At 39.7% G+C, this 26,022-nt stretch overlaps 1 protein-coding gene across 1 annotated transcript; it reads left to right on the top strand.

Moving 5' to 3' along the window:
* Positions 1–2,359: 2,359 nt before the first annotated feature.
* Positions 2,360–25,995, top strand: LOC124269182 (platelet endothelial aggregation receptor 1-like). Its single transcript, XM_046704193.1, has 5 exons — positions 2,360–2,559; positions 11,489–11,683; positions 11,860–11,991; positions 24,993–25,133; positions 25,991–25,995. The coding sequence occupies exons 1-5, from the start codon at positions 2,484–2,486 to the stop codon at positions 25,993–25,995; spliced, it is 549 nt and encodes a 182-aa protein (XP_046560149.1). The 5' UTR covers positions 2,360–2,483.
* Positions 25,996–26,022: the final 27 nt, after the last annotated feature.

Genomic DNA, 26,022 nt, shown 5'->3' with positions numbered 1-26,022 from the left:
TCATGCTAAAACGTTCATCACTGTTGAAAAAAATACAAGGAAAAAACCTACAATTTGCTGGCAAATATGGATCTGAATCTAAATGCGTGGGTCGATTCTGAAAAGATTCAATGCGATTTGTATTCAAACTGACATTGAAACTTGTTAGTTGACACTGAATCTGTTCGAACCGACGACAACTCAATCACGAGGCTGGGCAAAACGTATTTATCATTTTTTACAACACCCAAGACGTTTTAAAACCACTATGGGAATTTTTGTGTTAGGTTTAGCGTAGTTAATACATAATATGTTTTCGTAAAGACTTCTGGGTTAACTGTTCGGTTTAATCATGAATCGACAATTAACACTATTAAACTTATTCCTAATAGATTAAGATTGACATAAACTAGACTATGTAATTACTGAAACGAAGTTCTTATCAGCTTAAATGAATTATGTTGAAAACTATATCAAAGCAACTGTTGTCAATATCTAAATAACAAGTTTCAGCTGGAACAATATTGTCTGTTGTTACAGTCGAAATGACTAATGATATCGGTTTGCATAAACATTGAAAAAGAGCAATATTCGCTAAAATGGTGTCACAACTGTTGAAAAAATATATTTTAATGATATATTTTCAGATGATCTTTGCCTTCAGTTTTGACAAATTGTCTTTAACCCCTGAAGATATATATGTGAGTAGCACAGTCGTTCTGATGAACACGTCTTGTGAACCGGTTGTCGCATATGGCCGACCAAATCGAGTTTTGTCATTAACGTTATTTGTCTGTCTCGAAATGGTGATTATAATTCACTAATTACCGTCTGATAAACGTTAAGAGCTCTTGCCAAAATATGTCCTGTTCCAACTTCAATTTTGCCAGTTGCACGTAACGTAACAGAGGCACCATCTCAAAAAACGTTTAACTGAGTTTCAATTCAACAGTCAGTCTGTTTTTTATCTCTGAAATGTACACGCAGCCACAATAACACGTTTCACGCGTGTACGAAATTGGCCTGTTTGCGCGAAATTCATAACACATTGTGAATGAAATGTTCCATGTATAAATTGTACAACTTGATTCCCAAATAGTATCCCCCCAAAATGGCATGTCCCCTGGTTCTTTCACTCTATATTTAGACGAATAAAAAAAACTCGTATTACGGGTTAGCTGTCATTTGAGGGCTTACAGAAATAATACACTATCGCATGACGTTATCACTCTTTGGTCATCCTCCATTTTAACATGATTCATGTTTATCAATTACCACTTTGTTTAAAGGTGGGTTCATTCTGTTACATGTTCAGTTCAGAAATAAAGTGATAGTGAGTCAGTCCACAACAATAGAGGATATCTGCCAATAGCAGAGTCGACTGTAAGATACGGACTACAACATTCACATGTTGTTTATGAATCTCTATGAAATAGTATTGATACCACTAGTTCGGAAAAGGTGAGCGTAATCGTGGCACTGGTCATGGCACATACGTGGCACATACATGCAAAGGCTAATCAATGGTTCACCTCGAAAAACACACGGAAATATATGGTACAAGTCAAAATAGGCAGTTCCATATGTTTCCATATGTCTACTATAAAACTTTTTGAAAGGTTTGAAGCATTTGAATGTTGTAACAGCATCTGAGCTAAAATGCTCTTTGAAATCCTGGTGAAAATAGCATACTCGATTGTACCTGCGCGGTCGTGAAACGTCAGTTGATGTATCACGTATAATGGGTCAAGCACTTAAGCAGACCAGCGGTTTAGGGGAGGTATTATATCACTCCTTATCAAGGATATCATGCCTTTGTCTGTTTCGGAGGTTTGACCACAGTTTCTGCTCGTTGAATGTTATTATCACTGACTTTACTGCTTTGTACCTACAAAGTTTTGAAAAGTCAGTTATTGATGTATTACGTTGTTTTGGAGGTATTATTTGCATTATTCATAACATATGCCTATACGACAAAAGCTATTTTCTAATTCTTCACATCACGAACATGTGTGTCACAAAGGAGAATGCCAACCAGGAAAGTTTGGTGAATCCTGCCTCTACCCCTGTCACTGTGGAGACTCATGTAACCATCAGACTGGAGCTTGTGGAGGCGGCTGTGATGCTGGCTGGGTTGGTGGACATGGAGCTAACTGTCAGAATGGTCTGAAGTTAATATCTATACATTTTACTGAATGAACAACACTGTAAACTTGTCGACTGTTAAAGCACTGCTTAAATGTTCAGAATAAGCACAATCAGAGCCACCTCTTTACTATATATTAAACAACAGAATGAGACGCCATGCCAAAAATATGATAACAATTGGTTGCAGAAATAGTTCATCTAATTTACTTTCCAAAAACGGAAAATATTGCCTACAGACGAAACGCCTCCTCCCCTACTAGGCTGTATACCAATTCATGGTCTGCGGACCAAGCTGTAGATGGGACCAGGGACCAGGATGTGCACCACGGCTCCTGTTTCAACGCAGCTGACAAGACATGGGGGGTTTGGGGACCATGGACCTGGGAATGCAGTACAGGATACATGATGTCAAGATATATCAGCCATTGCACGGTAAGGATTTACTAAATGATATTAACAACAACTATTTGTAAGATATTCACTTTTTGTATTTCTCTAATTTTGACAAAATAGGTTACAAATGATGCCTAAATAGTAGCATTTACATGATTCTGATACATTCTTATATCATCTTATCTAAATAAATGTTTCTTGGAAAATGTCAAAACTGAGACAATAGACACACTCTTAAACTTCACTATTTTCTTTCGTTTAATGTATGAATGCAAATATCACTAATTGTAAATGAGATTAAAAATGTATAAATAATAGCTGGTCGGTTTTACTCCGGAAATATCTTTTAAGATCCAGGAAGAATCCGGTCTTATGTGCTCTATTTGAGTAACAAATCCTCAGCGGGCCTTCCTTGCTATGCCTTCCCATCTGACGCCCCTGTCAATAGTATCGGGGTCTACAGTGCAACATGTGATGGCATTGGAAGATATTTCTCAATATCAAACACCTCATTCCTCAATATGTGTGAGGTCGAGATATACGGTAGGAGTCTACTGCGGTTCTATTTGGTTACTGTTCATATGTTTCATAGCCCCAAGCAATCTGTAAAATATCAATTTTCAAATAATTTATGAATTTAAGGCTGTAATCTATAAGGTCATGGTCTTTTCTGAGCCTTAACAGATAGATACAAGTTTAATAATTACGTATGTGTTGATGTATGTGAAGACATCGTCAGTGGACTGGGCGTACATCTGTGAACGATGCTACTTTTGTATTACAGGCCACATACATACTTTTGCCATAATCGGACATTTATCGACCATTTGCTAATGATAAAATGAGCTTGGCTTGATTGCGGTAGTTGTCCATGATATAGGTGAATTTACATCAGCAGGATATTGTGTTTTCAGGAAGTGTACATGTAAATGCAGTGTGTCTATTTTCGGCAAATTTACGAAGTTAGCAAATCGGCTATAACATTAAATGAAATGGAATACCTCCATGAAATTCAATTCATAGATGTGTTCATAATATTGTATTCATCAAATAACATTTACAGACGGCATATACAACTGAAGGAGTTAATTTTTTGAAGGTCGGTAATGTAGTCGGCATGGTATCTCAGTGGGCTAGCACTATAAAACCAGCTTAAGTCTGGGCTAGAACAAGCAACCGCACATACAAATACACACGCATGCACGTCGTCATATGAGCGAAATATTCTCAAGCGCGACGTTAAACCCAATTTCACCTCACCTCACGAACCTCAGCCTGAATTCATAGTACACGTGGTAGGAAGATGTCATCGATCACGGAAGCGCTGTAACCATTCACCTAAGGAGGCCAACTATCACGCGGAAATATATAGAGGTTGTGACAGATATGATTGACAGTATTAAACCAAAGAATACAAATGTCTGCAAAAGGAATAATTTTCTTAATTGCCAAAACATTAATAATAAACTCTGTCAAAAAAGAAACGCAACCCCTGTATTTTAGAGATTTTGATCTGAAGTTTTAGGACGACACGGCATTTTTATTATTTAAGACAGAAGTCTGAAATTTGGCAGAATAATAACCCAGATGGGCATGTTTAAAATTATCATTTCAAAGGTCATCTCACAGACACCAGTTTGTCACCAGGGGGGCGTCTTTCTCAGTATCTCGTATGAGCACCACGCGCTGCAATCACTGCACGGCATCTCCTTGGACAAGAACGGATAAGACGCCGGATTCTTTCCTGGGGAATGGCTCTCAACTCCTCCTGCAGTGCAACGGCGAGCTGTTGCAGCGTCTGTGGCGGCGGCTGACGTTGACGTACGCGTCGATCCAGAGTATCCCACAGGTGTTCAATAGGGTTGAGGTCTGGTGATTTAGAGGGTCATGGCAAGACATTGACGTTGGAATTCTGCAGAAAGTTATTGCACGTGCAGTATGAGGCCGGGCGTTGTCCCGTTGAAAAATCTGTGTCTGTTGGTCAATAATCGGGAGAAGGTGAAGCTCTAACACGTGGTTGATGTAACGTTGGGCTGTCAGGTTCCCTGGAACGATCACCAAGTCTGATTTCTGGTTGTATGAGATGGTTCCCCAAACCATGACGCTTGCTCCGCCAAATCTGTCCACCTGTCGGACGCAGATGGGCGCAAAACGTTTATGACGTCTCCTATACAGACGCTGTCTTCCGTCGTGACGTTGCAAAAGAAAACGTGATTCATCAGAAAACCAGATTCGCCTCCAGTTTTGTAAAGTCCGTATCCTTACGTTGTTGCACCACCTGAGTCGTCGGCGTCGATGTACGGGGCGTAGTACAGGTCCAACAACTGGTCTACAGGCACGTAAACCCGCTTCTTTCAGACGGTTCCTAATCGTTTGAGCTGACACTCTCCTCAAACCTGGTATTTGTGTGGCAGTCACGGTTGGTAGGGCATGCCGATTACGCAGGTGATGGACCCGATGTACCGATCTTGAAGAGGGGTCGTGATTCTGGCCTTCCACTTCTCGGGCGATCGTTGGTCAAATTGAAGTTGTTGTAGCGGCTCCAAAGTCGGGATATCGTTGTTTTGTGAACATTTAGGTGCCGTGCAACAGTTCCAAAAACTTTCTCCGGCTTGAACACGACCAATGGCGATATTTCAGTCGGCAGCACTCAATCGTGGCATTTTAACACAGCTTTTCGGCGACAAATGAATGAATATAATACGGAAGCACATGGGCTTTTATACACCCCTACATTAACTGCCATTTTCATGATTTGCATGTGGTTTTTTTGTGCGAAGTCACCATGAGGGTCATTTCATGCGTTGTGACGGAATAAGCAATAAAATACACTTATGCGTACAAATGCAGTTGTTTGGATGGCAATCTTCATTAATTACGTGTATCATTTCAATACATTCGAATAAAATTTAGTTTGGAAGCAATAACTTCATTCAAACGAATTTTTCATATCTGAGGACAGGGGTTGCGTTTCTTTTTTGACAGAGTTTATTATTTGTCAGTGACCTAATTGTCATGGCGGCTGAAGGTGTTATTTCATTCCCACTTTTTTTTAATTCTGCAAAGCAAACCACTTAAATGAACCATACAGGAGACTTAACTGAATTGTAAACTTCAAATTCACTCTTTTGGCAAAATAAAACTATTTGGCTGGATGCCATGCACTAATAATTTCCGCCAAATGTGTGTACGAAACTGGTAACTGAATTCATACTAAAAAAGTAGGAACACGTCATCGTAAACGGAATATGCACTTCACACAAACCAGCGGAAAAATTGAAGTTCTGTGAACGGTATGACTGCCAACCAAGGAATAAACAGTGTCTGCAAAATGTCCTAAATTGTCACAGTATATCAGTGACCTAATTGTCATTAAGGGTAAAAGTGTTGTTTCAGTTCCAGCGTCTTTACCTCAGCAAAACAAGCCAGTCGGAGGGGAGGAAATACTGATACCTGCAGTGACAGTGACAGCAATCGTAGCAGCAGCAGTTGCCGTCGGTGTTATCATCTGGAGAAGACGAAGGTAACGGATTCCAACCATATTCAATTATCTATTACATTTCCCAAACATGAGTGGTGGTACAACGAGTAAAAAAAGGAAAAGACACTGGATAGTAATGCAATTACGCTATTTGTGTTTTAACCTAGGGTGTTGATGTGAAGAGGCATGAATTAATGTAGAGACGATTCTGCTGCTGATTGTTTATGTCTCCTTATGTTTCAGAGCAGCATTGCAGAGACCCGAATCTCACGATTACTACAACACAAGTCATCTCTCGAAACCTGAAACAAAACAATCATGAGAAAACGAAGAAACTAACCTTGAAGCAGGAACGTATGAGTGCCTCAATGGAATGTCAGATAACAATCAAGGCTATGCAGAGACATATTGCACGCTCAACACAGACATGCTAGGTGACGGGGCATCTGATGAAGTGGCTGAACAGGAAGGTGACGACATATACGAGCCAACAGAGCCACGCACGTATGAAACGCTTGTCAGCACATCACGTGACATGGATGGTGACTATACTAAATTGAATAACGATATTAATACGACCTAATACCTTCACTCGTCTCACTTTATCTGTGCCGATAAGGAGTGAACTGGAAGAGGACTGCTTTTTAAATCTGGTCTCGTATCTCTATCTATTGATAGAGGTCTAGTTGTTGTCTATTTGTTTTTTAACGCAACACACAGCAATAATCCAGCTATATGGCGACGGTCTGTAAATAATCGAGTCTGGACTAGACCACCAAGTGATCTACAACATGAGCACCGATCTACGCAATTGGGATACGATATGTGTCAACCGAGTCAGCGAGCCTGACCACCCGATCCCGTTAGTCGTATCTTAGAATGGGTACAATGTGTGAAGCCCATTTCTGGTGTCCCCCGCCGTGATGTTGCTGGAAGATTGCTAAAAGCGGCGTAAAACCAAACTCAGTCAGTCAGTCAGTCAGCGTATCTTAGAAGCATGGGTTGCTGAAGATCAATTCTAACCCGGATCTTCACTGGTAATTGATTGAGATCTAGTGTATGGACAATATAACACCATTGACATGCATGTCGCCATGTTATCATGTGACTTTGTAACACTAGTATTCGATTCCATTAGTATATTTTGCTTTGACAGATATACTCGTAGTTGCCTATGTGGTTATCCCACGTACCAAAATCCAAACCTGTTTTAAAACATAATTTACACCGTCACAGTTGAAGATTTGAGGTTGTCGTTTTGAGACGACATTAAGTATGATGTTTATCGAGATATTGACAGTTGTGTATTGACATAGAATCGGAAGATTATGATAATTGCCAAATCTTGTTTTGGGACGAAAATATTCTCGCTGGCTTGCATCAGAAGTTTACTCATATAATCGTCTTTTCTTACACAAGGAGAAATTAATAAATATATGATAAAAAGGCATATAGAAACATAATTCAACATCATGCACCTAAAACCATTAGGATGTAATGACACGGGAGATGTATTTACGCACGTTGCCAACTGGTGACGTGTTATATAACAATTAAACTATACGTAGTGTATTTCTTGATATTTAAGCTCACGTAACAACACTTGTCTTCACTATTGTCAATGTTGACATCCATGCATCCTTTTTGCATTTGTATTATAAAGCAATATCGACGCAATATCGTGTCTACTTGATCAGCGTTGATAATTGTAATTGAGTTGGTCGCCTCTGTTTGGTTCGTTTATATTGTCACATGAAAATGTATTCATTTCACTAATACATCGTACTATAAATGGCACACAATTCCTAAGGTATGTTTTACGAATTGGTTGTGGGTGTCTGAGTGGAGTGAGCTGTAAGGAGGGTCTCTGATTGCGATTCATCGCATTCTCCTTGGACATGATGTTTTCTTGTGTTATTATTGCGGATTTTCAGACTTTCCCCTTCCTATTATATGTTAGTTTGCTCAGTACGAATATGTCGACATATGTATATTGATCATGTAATGTACAAAAGATGGTGCTTCCAAGAGCTGTTGATTACTTTCCTCAAGGCGTATACACCTGAAGTAACTCATGTTATCACTGTCCAATATTTACGAGATAATTCATTCATTTATGCTTGTGTATTAGGCAGGATTTTGTTGTCACACCAAACACGGGGAACTCACCGCACGGGGAACAACAGAAAGAATAAGTATGCAAATAACATGGTCAATGTACTATTGGAATAAAATAACTGTGCATTATTTCATGTTGTGCCATTTTAATGCAAAAAGATAATAACACACTTTGTGGTGTTTTCCTTATAACTTTAGTTTATTTGTTATATATCGAAATCTGTATGATAATAATAACTGCAGAGAATTATTAACCTTTGTCAACTGCACGAAATGAATGACGTCGTTCTGCGCAGTAATGCTACAAGAACAAATGTAAGTTGAATGGCAAATTCAACCCCACCACACTGCCATCAGCTAGTCAGAAAACAGTAAAGTAGAATGAGTGAGTGAATGGGTTCAGTTTTACGCCGCTTTTAGCAATATTCAAGCAATATTCAAGTGGGGAACATCAGCAATGGGCTAAACACATTGTACCCAATGCAGAGCATGGCTGCTGAGCAACCTCTGTGTCGTCAGATCTTTTTTCAGACCTTTGCAATTGAGAAATGGCCTTTGGTTGAGCTTCAGCAAATAATTCCTTAAATTGGATGCATAGGTTTTCAGGTGCAATTTCTTGATCATGTGACCTCTGCTAATTTCACCCGCCCAGTATGACATTAATATGAATTATACTTGAGCATGTGCATTATACTAAGACTATTAGTTATGTCGTCCGTAAAAACTATATCCAATTTACACAAGCCTACTTCGATGTGCACATGAACTAGGTTTTTGATCAGGTGATTGAAAAAACGAAACTTGGAGTTATCACCCATGGACCACATAAGTTTACGTTGAAAGTTTCCAAATGACATCTAGACCCATTCGTTAACATTCGCAACTGACTTTAACCAGCAGAAGACGCTTTATGGCTTTGTGAAAAACCTCGACATGTTCGATGATTGAAAATGGCGCACAAAACAATAAGATGCAATAAGACTGTTTGGGGACAAAAAGGTATCCAAATGTACTCTCACGTAAATTCATGACATTTTTTGAATGCTGAATGTCATTAGCCCACTTGATTCAAGTTTGCATAACGGGCACGGATAAACATGCACTTCAGATGTTTACATTTAATGTAATCAAATCCCCCGCTTATAGACTCCAGTGTGTATTTTGACGGTGAGCAACATTAGATCTACCCAGGAAATAGTTTGTGTCCCAGCCATACAGCCAAGCGGAAATAACTTCCTGGTTGTCAACATGGCGGGTGCGTGGATAATATCTGGCTTCCTGGTCACATTAGCCAGCCGGATACAGTCAATACTCGGCCAGTGTCACTGTATGTTTCCTTTGATGTTCTGTTCTTTATGTCCATCTTTGTCATTGCGTTGTCGTATTGTACAGCATTGTTGCCACGGCTGTTTTACCCTCGGCAGTAATCACTGATCATGGACTACTTAAAAGGATAGTAAAATTGTATGGAACCGTGATATACAGACTGTGTATACATGTTGTAGACATGAAGATATACCCACGTTGTATAATTTATCCTATACCAACATGACATAAAAGATGTCATGCTAAAACGTTCCTCGCTGTTGGAAACAACTGAAAAAAGATAATTTGCTGACAATTATGGACATGAATACACAATGCCATTTACAAGGTGGTGAAATGTATCTTATGTGGGTTACTGATTGACTGAGTGGGTTAGATGGCTGACTTGTGTGCTGGTGATTGGGTGCCTGACCCTGAGAATGTGAGTTCGAATCCTCTTCTTCTTCCATGGTATATGTGGATGAATAATGCTTGCCATCGTATTACGGATTACATAGTCTCTTGAGGCTTGCACATGACCTTATCACTCGTTGGTCATTTTCCATTTTACCATTCGTGTTTATCAATTAAATTTAATTATTGCCATTATATTTAAAGGTTGGTTCCGTAAGTTAAATGTCCAGTTAAGAACTACATGAAAAGTGAGTCAGTGATCAGTCAGTCCACAATAGATGATATCGGCCAAAAGCGGAGCCACCTGTAAGCTACGGACTACATCACGAGCAAGCATTTATTAATAACTATAAAATAGTGATGTTACCAAGTGTTCACGAAACGGTGAGCGTATCCTCGTCTACCGGTGGCACCAGTCACACAGTGCAAAGCTTAATCAATGAATGACCTGGAAATAACATGAACATATATGGTACAAGTTAAAACAGGCAGTCGAACAATATTCGTTTCTGATGCATCGAAATTCCAAATGTCTACCATATAATTTTTGGAAATCTTTGAAGCTGAAGTTGAATATTGTAACGTGTTGGTCTGAATTATGATGCTGTTTGAGATTTTGGAAAAATTGGCGTACTTGATTGTACCTACAAAGTTTTGAATGGTCAGTTATTGATGTATCACGTTGTTTTGAAGATATTATGCGATTGAATCATTGAATATGCGACAAGAACTATTTACTAAATATTAAACACGAACATGCATGTCCAAAAGGAACATGCTCTCCAGGAAGGTTTGGTGGATCCTGCTACTACGCCTGTCACTGTGGAGACTCCTGTAACCAGAAGACTGGAGTTTGTGGAGGAGGCTGTGACTCCGGCTGGGTTGGAGGACATGGAGCTAACTGTCAGAAAGGTCTGTTGTTAATACCTTTACATTTTACTGAATTAACAACACTGTGAACTGCTTAAAGGTTTATAAAATACTCATTTCATAATCACACCTTTACTATATGTAACAAATAGAATATCGCAGTGGCAAACATATGCTAAAATTGGCTGCGGAAATTATTGCTTGAAACATTTGTTTTTAAATCAGAAAATGTTGCCCTCAAAAGAAACGCCTCCTCCCCTACTAGGCTGTATTCAAACTCATGGTCTGCGGACAAAGCTGTAGATGGGAACAGGGGCCAGAATGTGCACAGTGGTTCCTGTTTCAACGCAGATGACAATACATGGGGTTTGAGGAAGGTGGACCTAGGAAAGTAGTACGGAATACATGATGTCAAGATATATCAGTCATCGCACAGTAAGGACTGAAGTAACTGGCAATTGGCTACAGTAGTTTTGAAATATTCTTTTTATGTATTTCTTTCATTTTGACAAAATAGGTTTCAATAGATCCGATGGCAAGATGTGCATCAGAATAGTTCATTCTGGATAATACCTGAAGTAATCATTTAGACGATTCTCATGCATTCTTATTTCAACTAATCTACTCTTTCTAAGGAAAGTGAAAACGGGAGACAAAGGACATGCCTCTCTAAAACTTCACTTTTTTTTTTTCTTTAATGTAGCAATAAAAATATCATTTATTGTAAACGAGTTTACTGTCTGCAGATATGAATAATAGCTAGTCGAAAATCTATTTTAGAACCAGAAGGAATCCGGTCTTGTGTGCTCTACTTGAGTAACACGAGCTCCTCTACGGGCCTCCCGTGCTATGCCTTCCCATACGACACCCGAGTCAGTAACGGCGGGATCTACAGTGCAACATGTGATGGCATTGGAAGATATTTCTCAATATCAAACGCCACATACCTCAATCTCTGTGAGGTCGAAATATATGGTAGGAGTGTATTAAATTTCTGTACGGTTACTGTTCATGTGACAAAAGGCACACATATTTTTATGCCATAATCGGACATAGACCCTTCATATATCAACAGGTATCCGACATGGACAAACTCTCATTTGTAATGCAAATCTACATTGTTATTGTGTATCCGTATCACCTATTTTCAGTTTGCAGCCCTGGGTTGTTTGGAGAAACCTGCTGTGAATTTTGTCACTGCGCTGAAGAGGCTTGTGACCGTGTAAGTGGTTTGTGTCCTGGAGACTGTAGACCAGGGTGGCAGGGCAACAGGTGTGATACAGGTGAGGCGTAATACATGGTGTAAGAGGAACTGGTATTAGACAGGTGAGGAGATTCAGTCAGTGAATCCTGTAGACTGTAGGCCAGGATGGCAAATAGACAGGAGATATTTTTATGGGTCTGTGATAGAGGTTTTATCGTCCAAAAGACAAAAGGATTGGACACAAGTGCACCACTTTTTCTGTGTCTTTCGTCATCAAAATTAATTAAAACCTCAGAATAGTGACTTCCTGAAGTCATAATATAAAGTGCATTAAAAAAAGAAATGTAATGAATTTTTACATGGCGCGCCACATTCGCATTCAATAACATCAGATAGGTTAACCCGCAACAGGTCGAAATTTAGTGTGCTGCAACTGTGTCTCAATCTAGTGTGCAATACGTTTGTGTATCTCTAACCGCAATTATACATCGGTGGAAACGCGGACTGCTCCGATACGACAGTTTTCAAACGGACTATTCCTTACCTTTGACGGTAGACTATCCCATTGGCCTAATGTATCGATAACATATGATCTTTTATTCGTAGATGTCCGTGCAAATAGTGCAACAAAATTATGACAATGGTACAGGTGAAGAGAATGTGTCCCAAATGACACTAAACGTTAAACAAAATTTCATGAACCAATGAGGATGTTGATGTAATAGTGTAATGGTTAAATACAAATCGAATCCTGTTTATTCCAAGACCGTGTTGTTTTAATTACTGCTTTAAACCGCTGACATGTAATTATGACAGTATTTAAGCAGCAGGCCCTTACTATGATTATGACTTCAGAAAACCCTGATAAATCAAAATTGATGTATGTGGGTTGAAATCCTGATACGGTAATATGATAGTTATGAATCATATTGAAAAGAAAGTTTTTTCTTCATTACTGACTTCACTGTGTAAAATACATGAACTGTCATTTGTGAACGTCCCTTTTGATTTTTTGTGCTGATCTATTAACATCCCATATGATTTCTTTTCAACATGATAAGAACATAATGCATTAAAAAACTTCCCGAATCAAAACTATGAATATTCGTTTTTCTTGTACATACATACATACTAACATTTGTATAGAGCCGATATCCAGCTGTGAATATCGATAAATTTACACTGAATACTCCCGTTTGCTATTGTGTGAATATCCATATAATATGTCCTCTTGATCACTGTATGTCAGTCTCAACGGCACGTCGTATTATCAATCTCAACTCCCTGAGGAGTATACAACTCTTGCAGCCACTAGGCGCACTGAGTTAGTGTGGCTTTCCCATCCATACGCGGTATCCATTCACAGCTGGGTGGGACATAGTCACAGTATTTTGTCCAAGTTTACTGCATGTTGGTGTACCCGCAACTAGGTGTTTGCACGTATTCATGTGGCCACCATCTGGTCATATACCAACGGATTCGTGGGTTCTTTTAAGTGCACAGGGTTGTGTACTGTACACTAGGGGTTGTGACAACACTGAAAGAGTCTGCACACAAAGTTGACTCCAAGGATTTTACACCCGGTCACAGGTGGACTCGATCCCGTCTCCTCAAGCTCGCTGGATCACTAGCCTGGCGCTTTAGCCAGTTCGCCCACCACGCCTGTAGAATGTGACGCTAACCACTACGGAGTCAACTGTGTGAACACGTGTACTGACAGGAAGTGTTCTGATGTAAACTCGTCATGTGATCGTTACACCGGGTCATATGACAGGGGATGTCTCCCTGGTTTTGACATTTAGATCAAATTATTAATTTTCAGTTATCTGTTATCAGAACTTTGTTATGGCTAACTATTACATTTTGCCTAGGATCCCTAAAATTGTTAGAACAAATAAACCAAGGAGACTCAACCTTTAGCTTAAAACCATCAAATGAAAATGGGCGTTTTGCAATATGTTCACGTCATTGCGATATCTCCATAGAGTGCACAAATGGACTCTATGGACAGAACTGCATCGACTCTTGTTCTGACAGGAAGTGTGCAGGAGACGCGCCTTTTGATCACATAAGAGGGGCTTGTGCGTCTGGCTGTGCACCAGGGTGGATGGGTGAAGACTGCAGAGGAGGTAAACATCTTCACAGACATCTGTATTTACTTTTGACAGACAAACTTCAACATTATTTTCAAGCTTTAAAATCTATGATCGTACTATCATACAAAGCCAGCCTTTATCATACAATGATGTACTCTACACATAAACCAAGATTGAATAGCGATTAGAATATATACTCAACATGCATTATAATCCATGTACTAATTATTTATATATACAACAACATTAGAAAGGTGATACATTAATTGTGAGTAGAGTCATTCTTGTCGCTTCGTGTTGTGCCACACACGGCAATGAAACGTTTGAACATGATCTGTAGATTAGCGTGAAACACAACTATCATATGCAACGAGTCACGTGATTACCTCAGCGATTTGTACATGTACATTTTGCCTGAAGCATGGTTATTCTTTTTGAAGTTTCATTTCATATTTCTATCAAGACTAATAGGAAATTTGCTTGCTCATACATGAAGACGATTAGATTACATAGCTCAAATGGTATCCTATTATAGCATGAAATATATTTATATGTGTAAAAGTGTTCATTAAATACGAGCAATACACTGTAATATATGTTCATGCAATTTGGGATTTCTCAACAGTGTGCTCAAACGGAAGCTAGACCAGGGTTACAGGGAGACAGATGAGATACAGGTGAGGACATACAGTCAGTGGTGTGTCCTGGAGACTGTAGACCAGGGTGACGGGAAGACAGGTGTGATACAGGTGAGGAGATCCAGTCAGTAGTGTGTGTCCTGGAGGCTGTAGACAAGGGTGGCAGGAAGACAGGTGTAATGCGGGTGATGTGATCCAGTCATTGGTGTGTGTTCTGGTGACTGTAGACCAGTGTGGCAGGGAGTCAGGTGTGATACAGGTGAGGTGATTGAGTCAGTGCTGTGTGTCCTGGAAACTGTAAACCAGGGTGACAAGGAGAGAGGTGTGATACACGTGAGGAGATCCAGTCAGTGGTCTGTGTCCTAGAGACTGTAAACCAGGGTGGCAGGGAGACAGGTGTGATACAGGTGAGGAGATCCAGTCAGCAGTGTGTGTCCTGGAGACTGTAGACCAGGGTGACAGGGAAACAGGTGTGATACAGGTAAGGAGATCCAGTCAGTGGTCTGTGTCCTAGAGACTGTAGACCAGGGTGAAAGGGAGACAGGTGTGATACAGGTGAGGAGATCCAGTCAGCAGTGTGTGTCCTGGAGACTGTAGACCAGGGTGACAGGGAAACAGGTGTGATACAGGTGAGGAGATTCAGTCAGTGGTGTGTGTCCTTAAGACAATAAACCAGGGTGGCAGGGAGAGAGGTGTGATACAGGTGAGGAGATCCAGTCAGCAGTGTGTGTCCTGGAGACTGTTGACCAGGGTGACGGGGAAACAGGTGTGATACAGGTGAGGACATACTGTCAGTGGGGTGTGTCCTGGAGACTGTAGACCAGGATGGCAGGGAGAGAGGTGTGATACAGGTGATGAGATCCAGTCAGTAGTGTGTGTCCTGAAGACTGTAGACCAGGATGGCAGGGAGACAGGTCTGATACAGGTGAGGAGATCCAGTCAGTGGTGTGTGTCCTTAAGACAATAAACCAGGGTGGCAGGGAGAGAGGTGTGATGCAGGTGAGGAGATACAGTCGGTTGTGTTTCTTCTGGAGACTGTATACCAGGGTGGCAGGAAGACAGGTCTGATACAGGTGAGGAGATCCAGTCAGTGGTGTGTGTCCTGGAGACTGTAGACCAGGTTGGCGGGGAGATTCGTGTGATACAGGTGAGGAGATCCAGTGAGTGGTGTGTGTCCTGGAGACTGTAGACCAGGGTGACAGGCAGACAGGTGTGATACAGGTGAGGGGATGCAGTCAGTGGTGTGTGTCCTGGAGAGTGTAGACCAGGGTGACAGGGAGAGGGAGGTTGCGTCGACAGTTTCTGTTGCCTGATACCCCGTGTCACCCCATTTAAGTATGTACCTAACTGTGATGAAACGTTCAAAGTCAAAAGATAGAACGAATGTAAACCTACTTAGTTGTGATATTTGGAGTGAGTGAGTGAGTGAGTTTAGGTTTACGCCGCACTCAACAATTGTCCATCTATATGGCGGCGGTCTGTAAATGATCCAGTTTGGACAAGACAATCCAGTGATCAACAGCATGAGCATCAATCTGTACAATTAGGAACCGATGATATGTGTCAACCAAGTCAGCAAGCCTGACCACCCGATCCCGTTAGTCGCCTCTTACGACAAGCATGGGTTACTGAAGATCAATCTAACCCAGACGTTCACGGGTTGTGATATTTGGAAGTCGCGGTACAGAAGAATCGATATATCCGATTGGCACCGAGCAAGAAAATCATTCCAGACTCCTTAAATTCGGCTATTGTAATTTATAATAATAATAGGTCATTTGTATAGCCCCTGGTATCCATCTGTCTAGTTGCTCACTGGCGTATATGTAGGAGTAGTAGAGTGAAAGGGGGGAAATGGCAAATATTAGAAGCAGTTCTCAACAGAAAAGTTTGATTAGGCTTTTAAAAGTGGATTCACAGATGGTGAATCTGATGTAAAATGTTTCATAATTGAGGTGCAACAATGGAGAAGGCTCTGCCACCCCTTTTGCTTGTGGAGACTGGTTGGGGCAAGAGGAACTGATCGGAGAAGCTTGCTGGTGAGCTCTTTAAGGTAGAGATGGCTGTTTTCCCTGTAGAGGGCTCGATGAGTCGGTAACAGAATTTTATAGAAGATACGCTGTTGAACTGACAACCAATGGAGAGATTCCTGAACTGGAGTGATGTGGTAAGTGCGTAGCTTGCGTGTAATCATTCTTGCAGCAGAAATCTGTACTCTTTGCAGACGTGATAGAATCTTTTTTAGGGAGGTTGACAAGAAGAGAGTTACAGTAGTCGAGACGGCTAATGATTTGCGTCGATCGAGTAAATACAGCCATAACACAGGGGTACAGGGATATCTACACTGCATGAAATGTTAGATACAGTAAGGTGAGTGATTGAGTGAGTTAAAATTATACATCGCCTCGGCAACATTACAGCCATATAGCAATGAAAACAAGGTAATCATTTTAAGATATATGTCGACAAAGGAAGTAAAACCAACTCGACTATCACAGATATATACTTAAAACTAGTAATTAAATCTAAAATACTTTAACTATAGAGGACGATACAATATAAAAACAGGCTACAGAACAACTGAGGGCAGATCACCATACTATAGTTTGGCCTACCTTTTTGTACAAGGTTTTGTTTATTGGTTGTTGGTTTATTTTTCACAATTTGCAGCACGATGTTTTTTTTCATGCCAAGAGCAAAAGTTGTACGTTTCATGTAATCCGACACCTTATAAATCGGTTTGCTACGTTTGCTCTCTTTAAAAAAAAATTCAACACGTTTCTAATTAAACGTTTAGCATCATCTGAATAAGCTTTCATGATGACAGCTAGAAGTAGTCAATGTGAATGATCCAAACGGTCTATCACTGTGCAGTGCACAGGTAACTATCATGAACTGCACGTGCATTTACCTTTATGACCCAACACTGCCGCTGTTACAGGTCATTGGCTCCCTCCCTCTGCAAGCAGTTTCCGTTCTGCTGTTTATTTTGTTGACAGTTACATAGACAGATTCTTTAATACAAATGCATAAAATCGGTGATTTACAATGTGATTAGGTTGTCTGACAAAACATCCACTTGCACAGTTTGAGATCGACTGGGTCATTGGATGAAGAGATATTTACAAAAAAACGGGTCCACATGCATTTCATGCCAAACTATAGGGACCATGGGGGCTTACTGTACCTTTCCTACCTGCATGGACACCGGGAATAAGGAAGGTAAACCGCTGAGTACACAGCGTCGTGACACGTGATCCTAATTTACAAACTCAACTCTTTTTTAAAATAAACTAATGTCAATACACTGACATAATTCGGAACTTTAATGCACGGTTTGTACTTCATGAGACTGAATGCCGAGTAAACGGACAGCGGAAATTAGGCGTGTTCATTTCATACTGCACACACAGAGGAATATTTGTATAGAAAAAGCACGAACAAATGAATCCCTATATTTTTTGGCAGTTGCTAAAGGTTGAACGTGATATATAGGACATACAACAAAATACATCATTTTAATGTGGCACAGATAATCAATATCGCTGACTGGTGTATCCCAAAAGCGTACATTCATTGCACTGACGCTCTTCACACTAGAGAAACTGAACAGAAAATATTTTACTGAATGAAAAAGAAACCTGACTCAAACCTATCAGTATATAAATGTCAGATTTAAGGTCCATAAAATGATGGGTTCTATGTGCGTTTACTTTAATTTATATTGAAAGCAATAGGTTTTGCAAACACTTCTTAAAATAGTATTATACGGCAGTTGCAACCTCTGTAATGCAGGGTAAATGAGTATTGCTTTCACCGTGAATTTTAAAAAACCAACCTTTTAAAATGGATGAAATGGCGTCTCCCCTTGGGATAACCCGCAAAACACATCTCTTGGTAGGGGTAACAATTTATGTGTGGCAATGAATTGCCTTGATAATATACCGTGTGAGGGTGACAAAACACGTAGTACGCACTAATTGCACCTGTTTAAATGCAGGCGTTATGCGACCTAGTCCCGGGGTATATCGCTTCCTTGTTGTCCAACATGGCGGATGTGAGGACACTGCTTCTGTGGGCGTTGGTGACAGAGTGTTGGATACTGTTTATACTGGGTGAGTTTACCCCACTGCCTCTGTACTGATTCAATCTTTCTGTTTGCCATGGTTTGTGCATATATGTATTTCTATACAACATCACTGTCACTATCTTAAGTGAACACATTTATAAGGAATGTTCCTATTTTCTTCCTCCATTGATATTTACAACCATTTTCGGTCAGCTGATCTGACATAGCTCTACGGTAGGAACGATTTAATGAAAATTATCCGTGCATTATCGATTAAAATTTTGATATATTGAAATAATGGAATGTACTTTTATGGGTTACAAAATACAAAATTGAAAGTGTGTTAAGGATAGACGATAGAATCTCAGTGTGTATTTCCAGATTTATATGGATTACAGAGAGCCTGAAAATGCTTTTTTTATATACAGCTATGACGCATCAGCATTAGCATTATTTATGTGACGCAATACGAATAATAGTAACAAATTACATTGTTTAAACTTGGTTAGGGATGCCAAACTTCATATTGCCTTTCAAATTATCTGTTATGTACCCTTTCAATACCTGTCATGATCATAGATTCTTTAAACTGTAGTTGATACTCGGAAATAATTCAAAATTTCAAAAAATGTGATCGATATTAAATTGTAGTAATAGTTGCATGATAGTAATGAACGAATTGGAAAGACCTTCAACACCCGGTTGTGCAGAATGACAGTAGATGTCATGATCGCCAACAATCTTGAAGGACGTCAGTGTTAAGGTGGTAAAACGACGTGAGGTTGATGGATCTGTTGTTCATTCAATTTTAAGGCATACCGCTTTAAATTCGATTTTAAAGCAGTCTGCCCCATTCCTCAGTCACTCGTAATTCAACCAAAGAGGTGATGAAGCATGAAGACGATTTCTAAACATGATGATATTTTGCACCAGTTTTATATACCTGATCTTTGGAAGAGCCTGATTTCCAATCCGTACTACTCTCGATGACGAAAAACGGTCTGGACAGGGTCGATCATCAACACGTTTGGTTTGTTGATACCTGTTCCAGATGTCCATAGAAACATTGAACATACAGGTCACTGCAAGCTGTCATCTGACTTTACTGACTTCCGCCAGCTTCCATCATGCCAATAGCCCGAAGACGCTAGTTCATACACACATAATAAACTCAGTGATAAGCAGCGTCAATTAGATTGACATAAAATGTGGTTCACAAACATTTGTCGACCTCTATGTGTCACTGAATTTATGTGAGGAGTTAGCGTTATATTAGGTCATTTGGTACAATTGAGAGAAACCTGCTGTGTTCTCATTTAAGAGCTACATATCAATCAATCAATCATACAATCAAGCTATATTTAATACTGAAAAGCCTTAGGCCTATAGTACAATATATATTAGTATAATAAAGAACAGTTTTATAAATGATATTGGTAATATGTTCTATACAATTATGACGTTCAGACGATGTTCTGTGATTATTCTTTTCTGAGTTTCATAGTGTGACATATAATCATAGGAACATTATAAGTAATATCATGATTGTTACAGTTTGATAAAGAATACAATATATAGATCTATAGATGGATGGACATAATAAAATTCTTTAAGGTACTTTCTATGTAGTTTATCATATAATGGACATACGAGCAAAAAATGGTGTTGATTTTCTAAGACATTAATATTACATGATTTACATAATCTATCTTCTCTTTTTTATCATCCGCATAAATCTACCTTTTACAATCCACAAATGATGTGATGAGCAGCGAAAACGTGCTAAGCTTACTCTATTTTTTTATCATGATACATGATAGATTAATACTCAGTATAAATTCTCCGGTATCGCTGATAATCAGTATTCCTTCAATGGAATATAAACTCGCCATTGCCCGTCATAAATGATAAACAGTATCACTTTTTATAATGTCTCCATTGTTGTTATTATACGCTAGTTGTTGGTTTGCAGAATGCCGAGTTTGAATAAATAATTCGTGAACATTGATTTTCAGTGATCCATTCACATATTTTTCATTTTCACTTTCCTTTGTACGCCCCTTTGAATGCGTTTCGACGAAAATAAATCTGTTATCTCAGTTGTACCATACGTTCTCGAATTATTTCAGGTGGACAACTGACTAGACTTTGCATATGTTTTGACCGGTGAACCTTTTCGCGAACACCTGGTATCATCGCTATCACATAGTGACACATGCTCTGTCATCTTATAGCACGATGACAATCACTGGATTGTCCGGTCCAGACTGAATTTTTTTACAAGCAACATCATGCAGGGATGATGGTATGAATAATAAAAATGAGTCTGCCCAGAGTCGGTCATTTGAGGAGAAGCTTTCTGAGAAACCATTGCATCGTGTGTACATGCAGTGTGTGGAACAGAACAGCAATCCCACCGAACCCTTCGCCTGGACGAAGTCGGCTGGTCTTAAATGTGAAACTGAGGGCTTTCGTTTTGCTGCTCAAGACCAGTAGCTTCCCACTCGCAATCGCCAAACTGTGATTCTTAAAGAAAATATTAATATGAAATGTCGATTGTGCAATGAATTTACAGAGACTGTCCAACACCTTGTCAGTGGATGCCCTTCCTTGGCATAAACAGCATACCTTAAGCGACATGATGACATGGCTCGTTGTTTCAACTATCGTCTTTGCCATGCCTGTGTTTTTTGCTGTGAGGTCCATCCATGGTACGACCCTGACTATGTACAGGGCGTCATGGAAAATGATGCTTTCAAACTTCTGTGGAATAGGCCCATATACAGCCTGAGAAGAATTCCTGATCGTGTTCATTTTGATAAAGCCAATGAATTTATTTATATCATTGAATTTTATGTCCCTTTTGACAGCAACGTAATTGGCAAGATTCAGGAAAAGCATTCTAAATATGCAGACCTCGCCTTTTGAAATGTCTCGCTTGCATCCGAAAGTGAACACTGCTCAGGCGCCCCATTGTTCTCGGTGCTCTGGTTTGGTACTTCTCCTGAACTCTTGGCGCAGATCAGAGAGTGCCCGGGTTCTCCACTGGGAGCACAGCCCTTCTTCTGAGTAATGCAGAAGGCTGCAGTGTTGGGGAGTCTACATATTCTCCGGAAAAACTTGGTGGGTTCGAATAGGGCAGTGTTTCCTGGAGAAAATCCCATTCGCTGTCTGGACTGCGTGTAGAGGGCAAGGGCCTTGAGCTAATGATGAGCCTTTACCAGCCTGACTTTGCCAGGATCACCCGAACCCTCTGATGCATACTATTTTTAATCTGTAAAGCATAATAATAATAAAACCAAATTAAAAACGAACGAAAACAACACCAACATCATACAGCTGTAATACTGCTGAAACAAATATCTGCCTCGCTATTGTCACAATTGTAATAATCGACTCTGCCTTTGGACAGAGATTTCATGAACGTGGAAAGGGTTTTGCCGCTTCTATTTAACACATCATGGTTATTATCTAGTCTTATTGAATAGATATTGAGGAGATACCGTGGAAGAATCTGGTCATAAAATGAATATATAACATTGTCAGTACGTATTTATGAACGTGGAGGTTCCGGCAAACGGTGAATAAATATGATCAATAATAAGGCTGTCGGTGACATGTTTGGTTGAATGTCATCGTGTGTTGGAGACATATCAAAACCTTATTGATTTGCAAGTATGATATGTACGGTAAACAACGTTTGTATATATTTAACGCGAACTGACGTACATGTCTATGCAGAAATTGGTTTTGAGTTTAACTAGTTACGGTTGTAACGAAATAAAATAGTGGTCTCTTTCAGTTCGGTATAACCGTTGTCACCTAGTATATTTAGTCAAGAACTACATATGTAAGTAAGAATTTATCATTAAACAAGTCAAAGATATTTTTCACAAAAAATGGTACTTTCATGAATAAGGATTAAAAAGTATTCGAAAACACAAAATTTCAGCTACGTTGCTCAAGACAAACACCAAACACCATTCTGCTCTGATTTCATGATAATCAGGTCTAAATACAGAAATCATGATCTAATCCAACCTTATTTCTAACAACCAGTAATTGGTAGCATTATTTACATTTTTGTTAGCTCAAAAATTGTTTCCCTGGATTTGAAACAAACATAAAAGCCTAACTACAGTTTTGATCATTGTGTTCAACTCATTTGCTGTTAAACCCTCAAAATGTTATTGCACAAAAAGCAACAAAGGTCCTCGAAAGAAAAAGCTTTCGTTGTGGATTCAGTCAACGATGTCGTCAGAGCATTTTGCATGACGTGAACTTAAATCATCTCAACGATCAGAACTGTATCTCTTTGTTATCAGTCGGAGAGATACTAAAACTTTCAGGAAAGAACAATGCAACTCTCCACTGTTCACAGTGGAAGCACCAGTTACATCTGTACAAATGCTAAGACTGCGTTTGGAAACAGAAACATACATGCTTGCGCTCTCTGACACACCTATATAGCACTAGGCGTTATAAATTAGTTGAATTAAGGTAAAATAAGTAGAATTGTGTATCGTGATTCTTGTAGGCACACCCACATTCCTTTATTTAAAAATCCAGGACACGTGGGTTTGGAGCAGGGAAATATTCTCACCTGTGGGTCAACTGTCTCCTTCGTAAATAATCTCCCAAATGGCAAACGAGACGACCGAGAAAGTGTTGGAAAGATTATGTCTGAATTATGCAATCAAGGAACCAGATCATCACAGATAAAAAGAAAAGTTTACATATTGAAAGTGGAGATAGAATTGAGCACATATGGGGAGCAGGGAGAAGTACTTATTGTTCACCACTTCAAAAAACAAACAAACAACAACACAGAATAGTAAAACGACCTTTAAAATGGTTCTGGAGCATAGAAATGAATATTTGACAATGTTACATTTTCAGATCAAGCCCAGTGCATTCTTTCTACCACAGAGGTTACTTGTCATATCTTCCTACGAACCTCCTGTTGTTCTAATACGGCCATATTTCCCGGTTCTCGTAAAATCCCCTAGCGGCAAAAGATTGCAAAACGAATTATCTCCTACTTTCTATCCAATCAGAACACGTGTCACATTGACTTAGATTCAACTTGATTAACACAAGCAAATGGGGCCCGTAAATATCCCCATCTGCCGGGGACTTGTGTTGATGTTACACACAATACGTTTAATGGCAAGCTTGTCCGTTGTCAACGAGGTCGATGGAGATGCCACTGATCCGCCATAACAAGACTGAGTTCTGTCTAGAAGAAACGTTTGCGCATCGCGCAGGGGAAAAGGTTTAGTTTTCTCGAAGCATACGGAAATTACCGAGGCCTTGCGAATGATCACTTTTGAAACAACGTCGCTGATTGAACAACTAAATCTGATTGCCTCCTATCACCAGTCTCGAACGCTCACACCATGAAAGGGCCGTATTAGAACAGAGGTTACGTAGGAAGATATGACAGGAGTAACATCTGTGGGAAGAGAATGTGCCCAGTGTGGCTACATTATAAACTGCATATAAAGTTTCACATATACATGAGTATAAATCAAGCATCATCCACTTCAATTTATATCAGTACCAAAACACTCAAAACCCCACCAAAACTACACTGGTAACTGTAGCATATATAAGCAAAAAACACCACAAAGTGGTAACCGTAAGACAGTTTACTGTGACTGAGACAAAAACCAAAACTGAAATTAAGTAATAATTGACTTGCAACCTGAGAGGAATATACGAAAAGATAAATATCAATATTGTAGGAGAGTATGGTCACGATGAATACGTCACCAATCTGAATCTGACATAGTTCTTAATAGTGATTGTTGTGATTTTATAAATCACCACTAGCGACTACATAAGTACCCGAGAACCAGTCCCGCCACCCCTTGATAACATCTGCAAGTCTCTTCCCCATACCAGCAGTCAGCCGTCGATTCTCACCACCGCGACTCCATTGAGCGCTTGCTACAATTCATGCTGATTTTGAACAATAGGGACACTAGCTCGAACACGAAGGTTATTTTTTAGCACTGTCATCTTTTAAATCAGTTCGGAAACCCAAATGTCCTTGGCGTCATAGGAATACTTGAACATATAGCCCATAGCTTTGAGACATAGAGTATAACATGTGTTTTACGTGTACATTCCAATATGCAATGTATGGTCGCTTGCTGTTTTGTTGCTTTAGGTAAGTAGTCTTTGGTGGACAAACATACCTACCAAAAACAGCTGCAGGAAAATAATTCGTCAAAGTGTTTATGATCGTTACTACCAACACTTCTCCTGTCAGGGTCCTGTCCAGCAGGGAAGTTTGGAGATTCTTGTAGCTACAGCTGCCACTGTGGACAGTCCTGTAACCAGACAACTGGAGTTTGTGGAGGTGGATGTGATGAAGGCTGGGTTGGAGGACATGGAATCGCCTGTCAAAAGGGTATGGCGTTTCGATATTTGGATAAAAATAGAAACAGTACTCTAAGAATTGTTACATCTAAACTGGCAAAAAGTGTTTTCATTGTGATTTACAAGTATACCATCGTGTACGTGTTGCTATGACAACACAGATATCGTACCCAGTGCCACGTTGCCAGCGCCTCACATCCCTAGCCCAACATGGACGATTCAGTCGATGCTGACAGTTTCTGTGATAACATCTGCGACATTATCACTCCGCTGTTAATAGACTTACCCTTCAACAGGTATTCCACTGACAACCTCAGTCTCAATCATACATGCACTTGCGATTCAACAAAAGATTCCACTCACCGCAGCATAAAGGCTATACATGGTGTTTTGGCAACATGGATATACTACTAGTATTTGTGACGTTTAAGTCACAACCAAAACACTTTTCAAATTATTTACTGTGGAAAATCACACCAAAGCAGCAGGGATGTATTTTCTTTTTGTACATTGTTGCTTTTCACGATTTCAAAGAACCGATACAACTTTCACGACTGCTCCTATACCCATGCGACCAAAAATTATAGACAGGTTTTATTTGCATGATATAGCGTGGTTGATATTTGAAAAAGTGAATAAGGATAATGGGCATATTAAACTAACATCATGTTTGGAACTGTGGGGTTGTTATGGCCATATGGGTGACATTTGGACGCCGTGTCGGCGTCGAGAGACAACATTCAAAAATCAACAGTATTCAACACATTGTCAAAGGTTTTGCTGATACTGAAAATATGTCAGGTGTACTAAGTTATGAACAGTTGAATATTACAATTACATTTAAAAAACATTATGGATATATTAAAATGAACATACATCTTGTTTTAGGGTGACATTTATTATTATTGGTAGTTGGGTAC

Source organism: Haliotis rubra, unplaced genomic scaffold (assembly GCF_003918875.1).
Source record: "Haliotis rubra isolate DU_JTF1 unplaced genomic scaffold, ASM391887v1 Scf1427, whole genome shotgun sequence".
In the NCBI taxonomy this organism is placed as follows: Eukaryota; Metazoa; Mollusca; class Gastropoda; order Lepetellida; family Haliotidae; genus Haliotis; species Haliotis rubra.
This window is presented reverse-complemented; position numbering and strand designations above follow the sequence as displayed.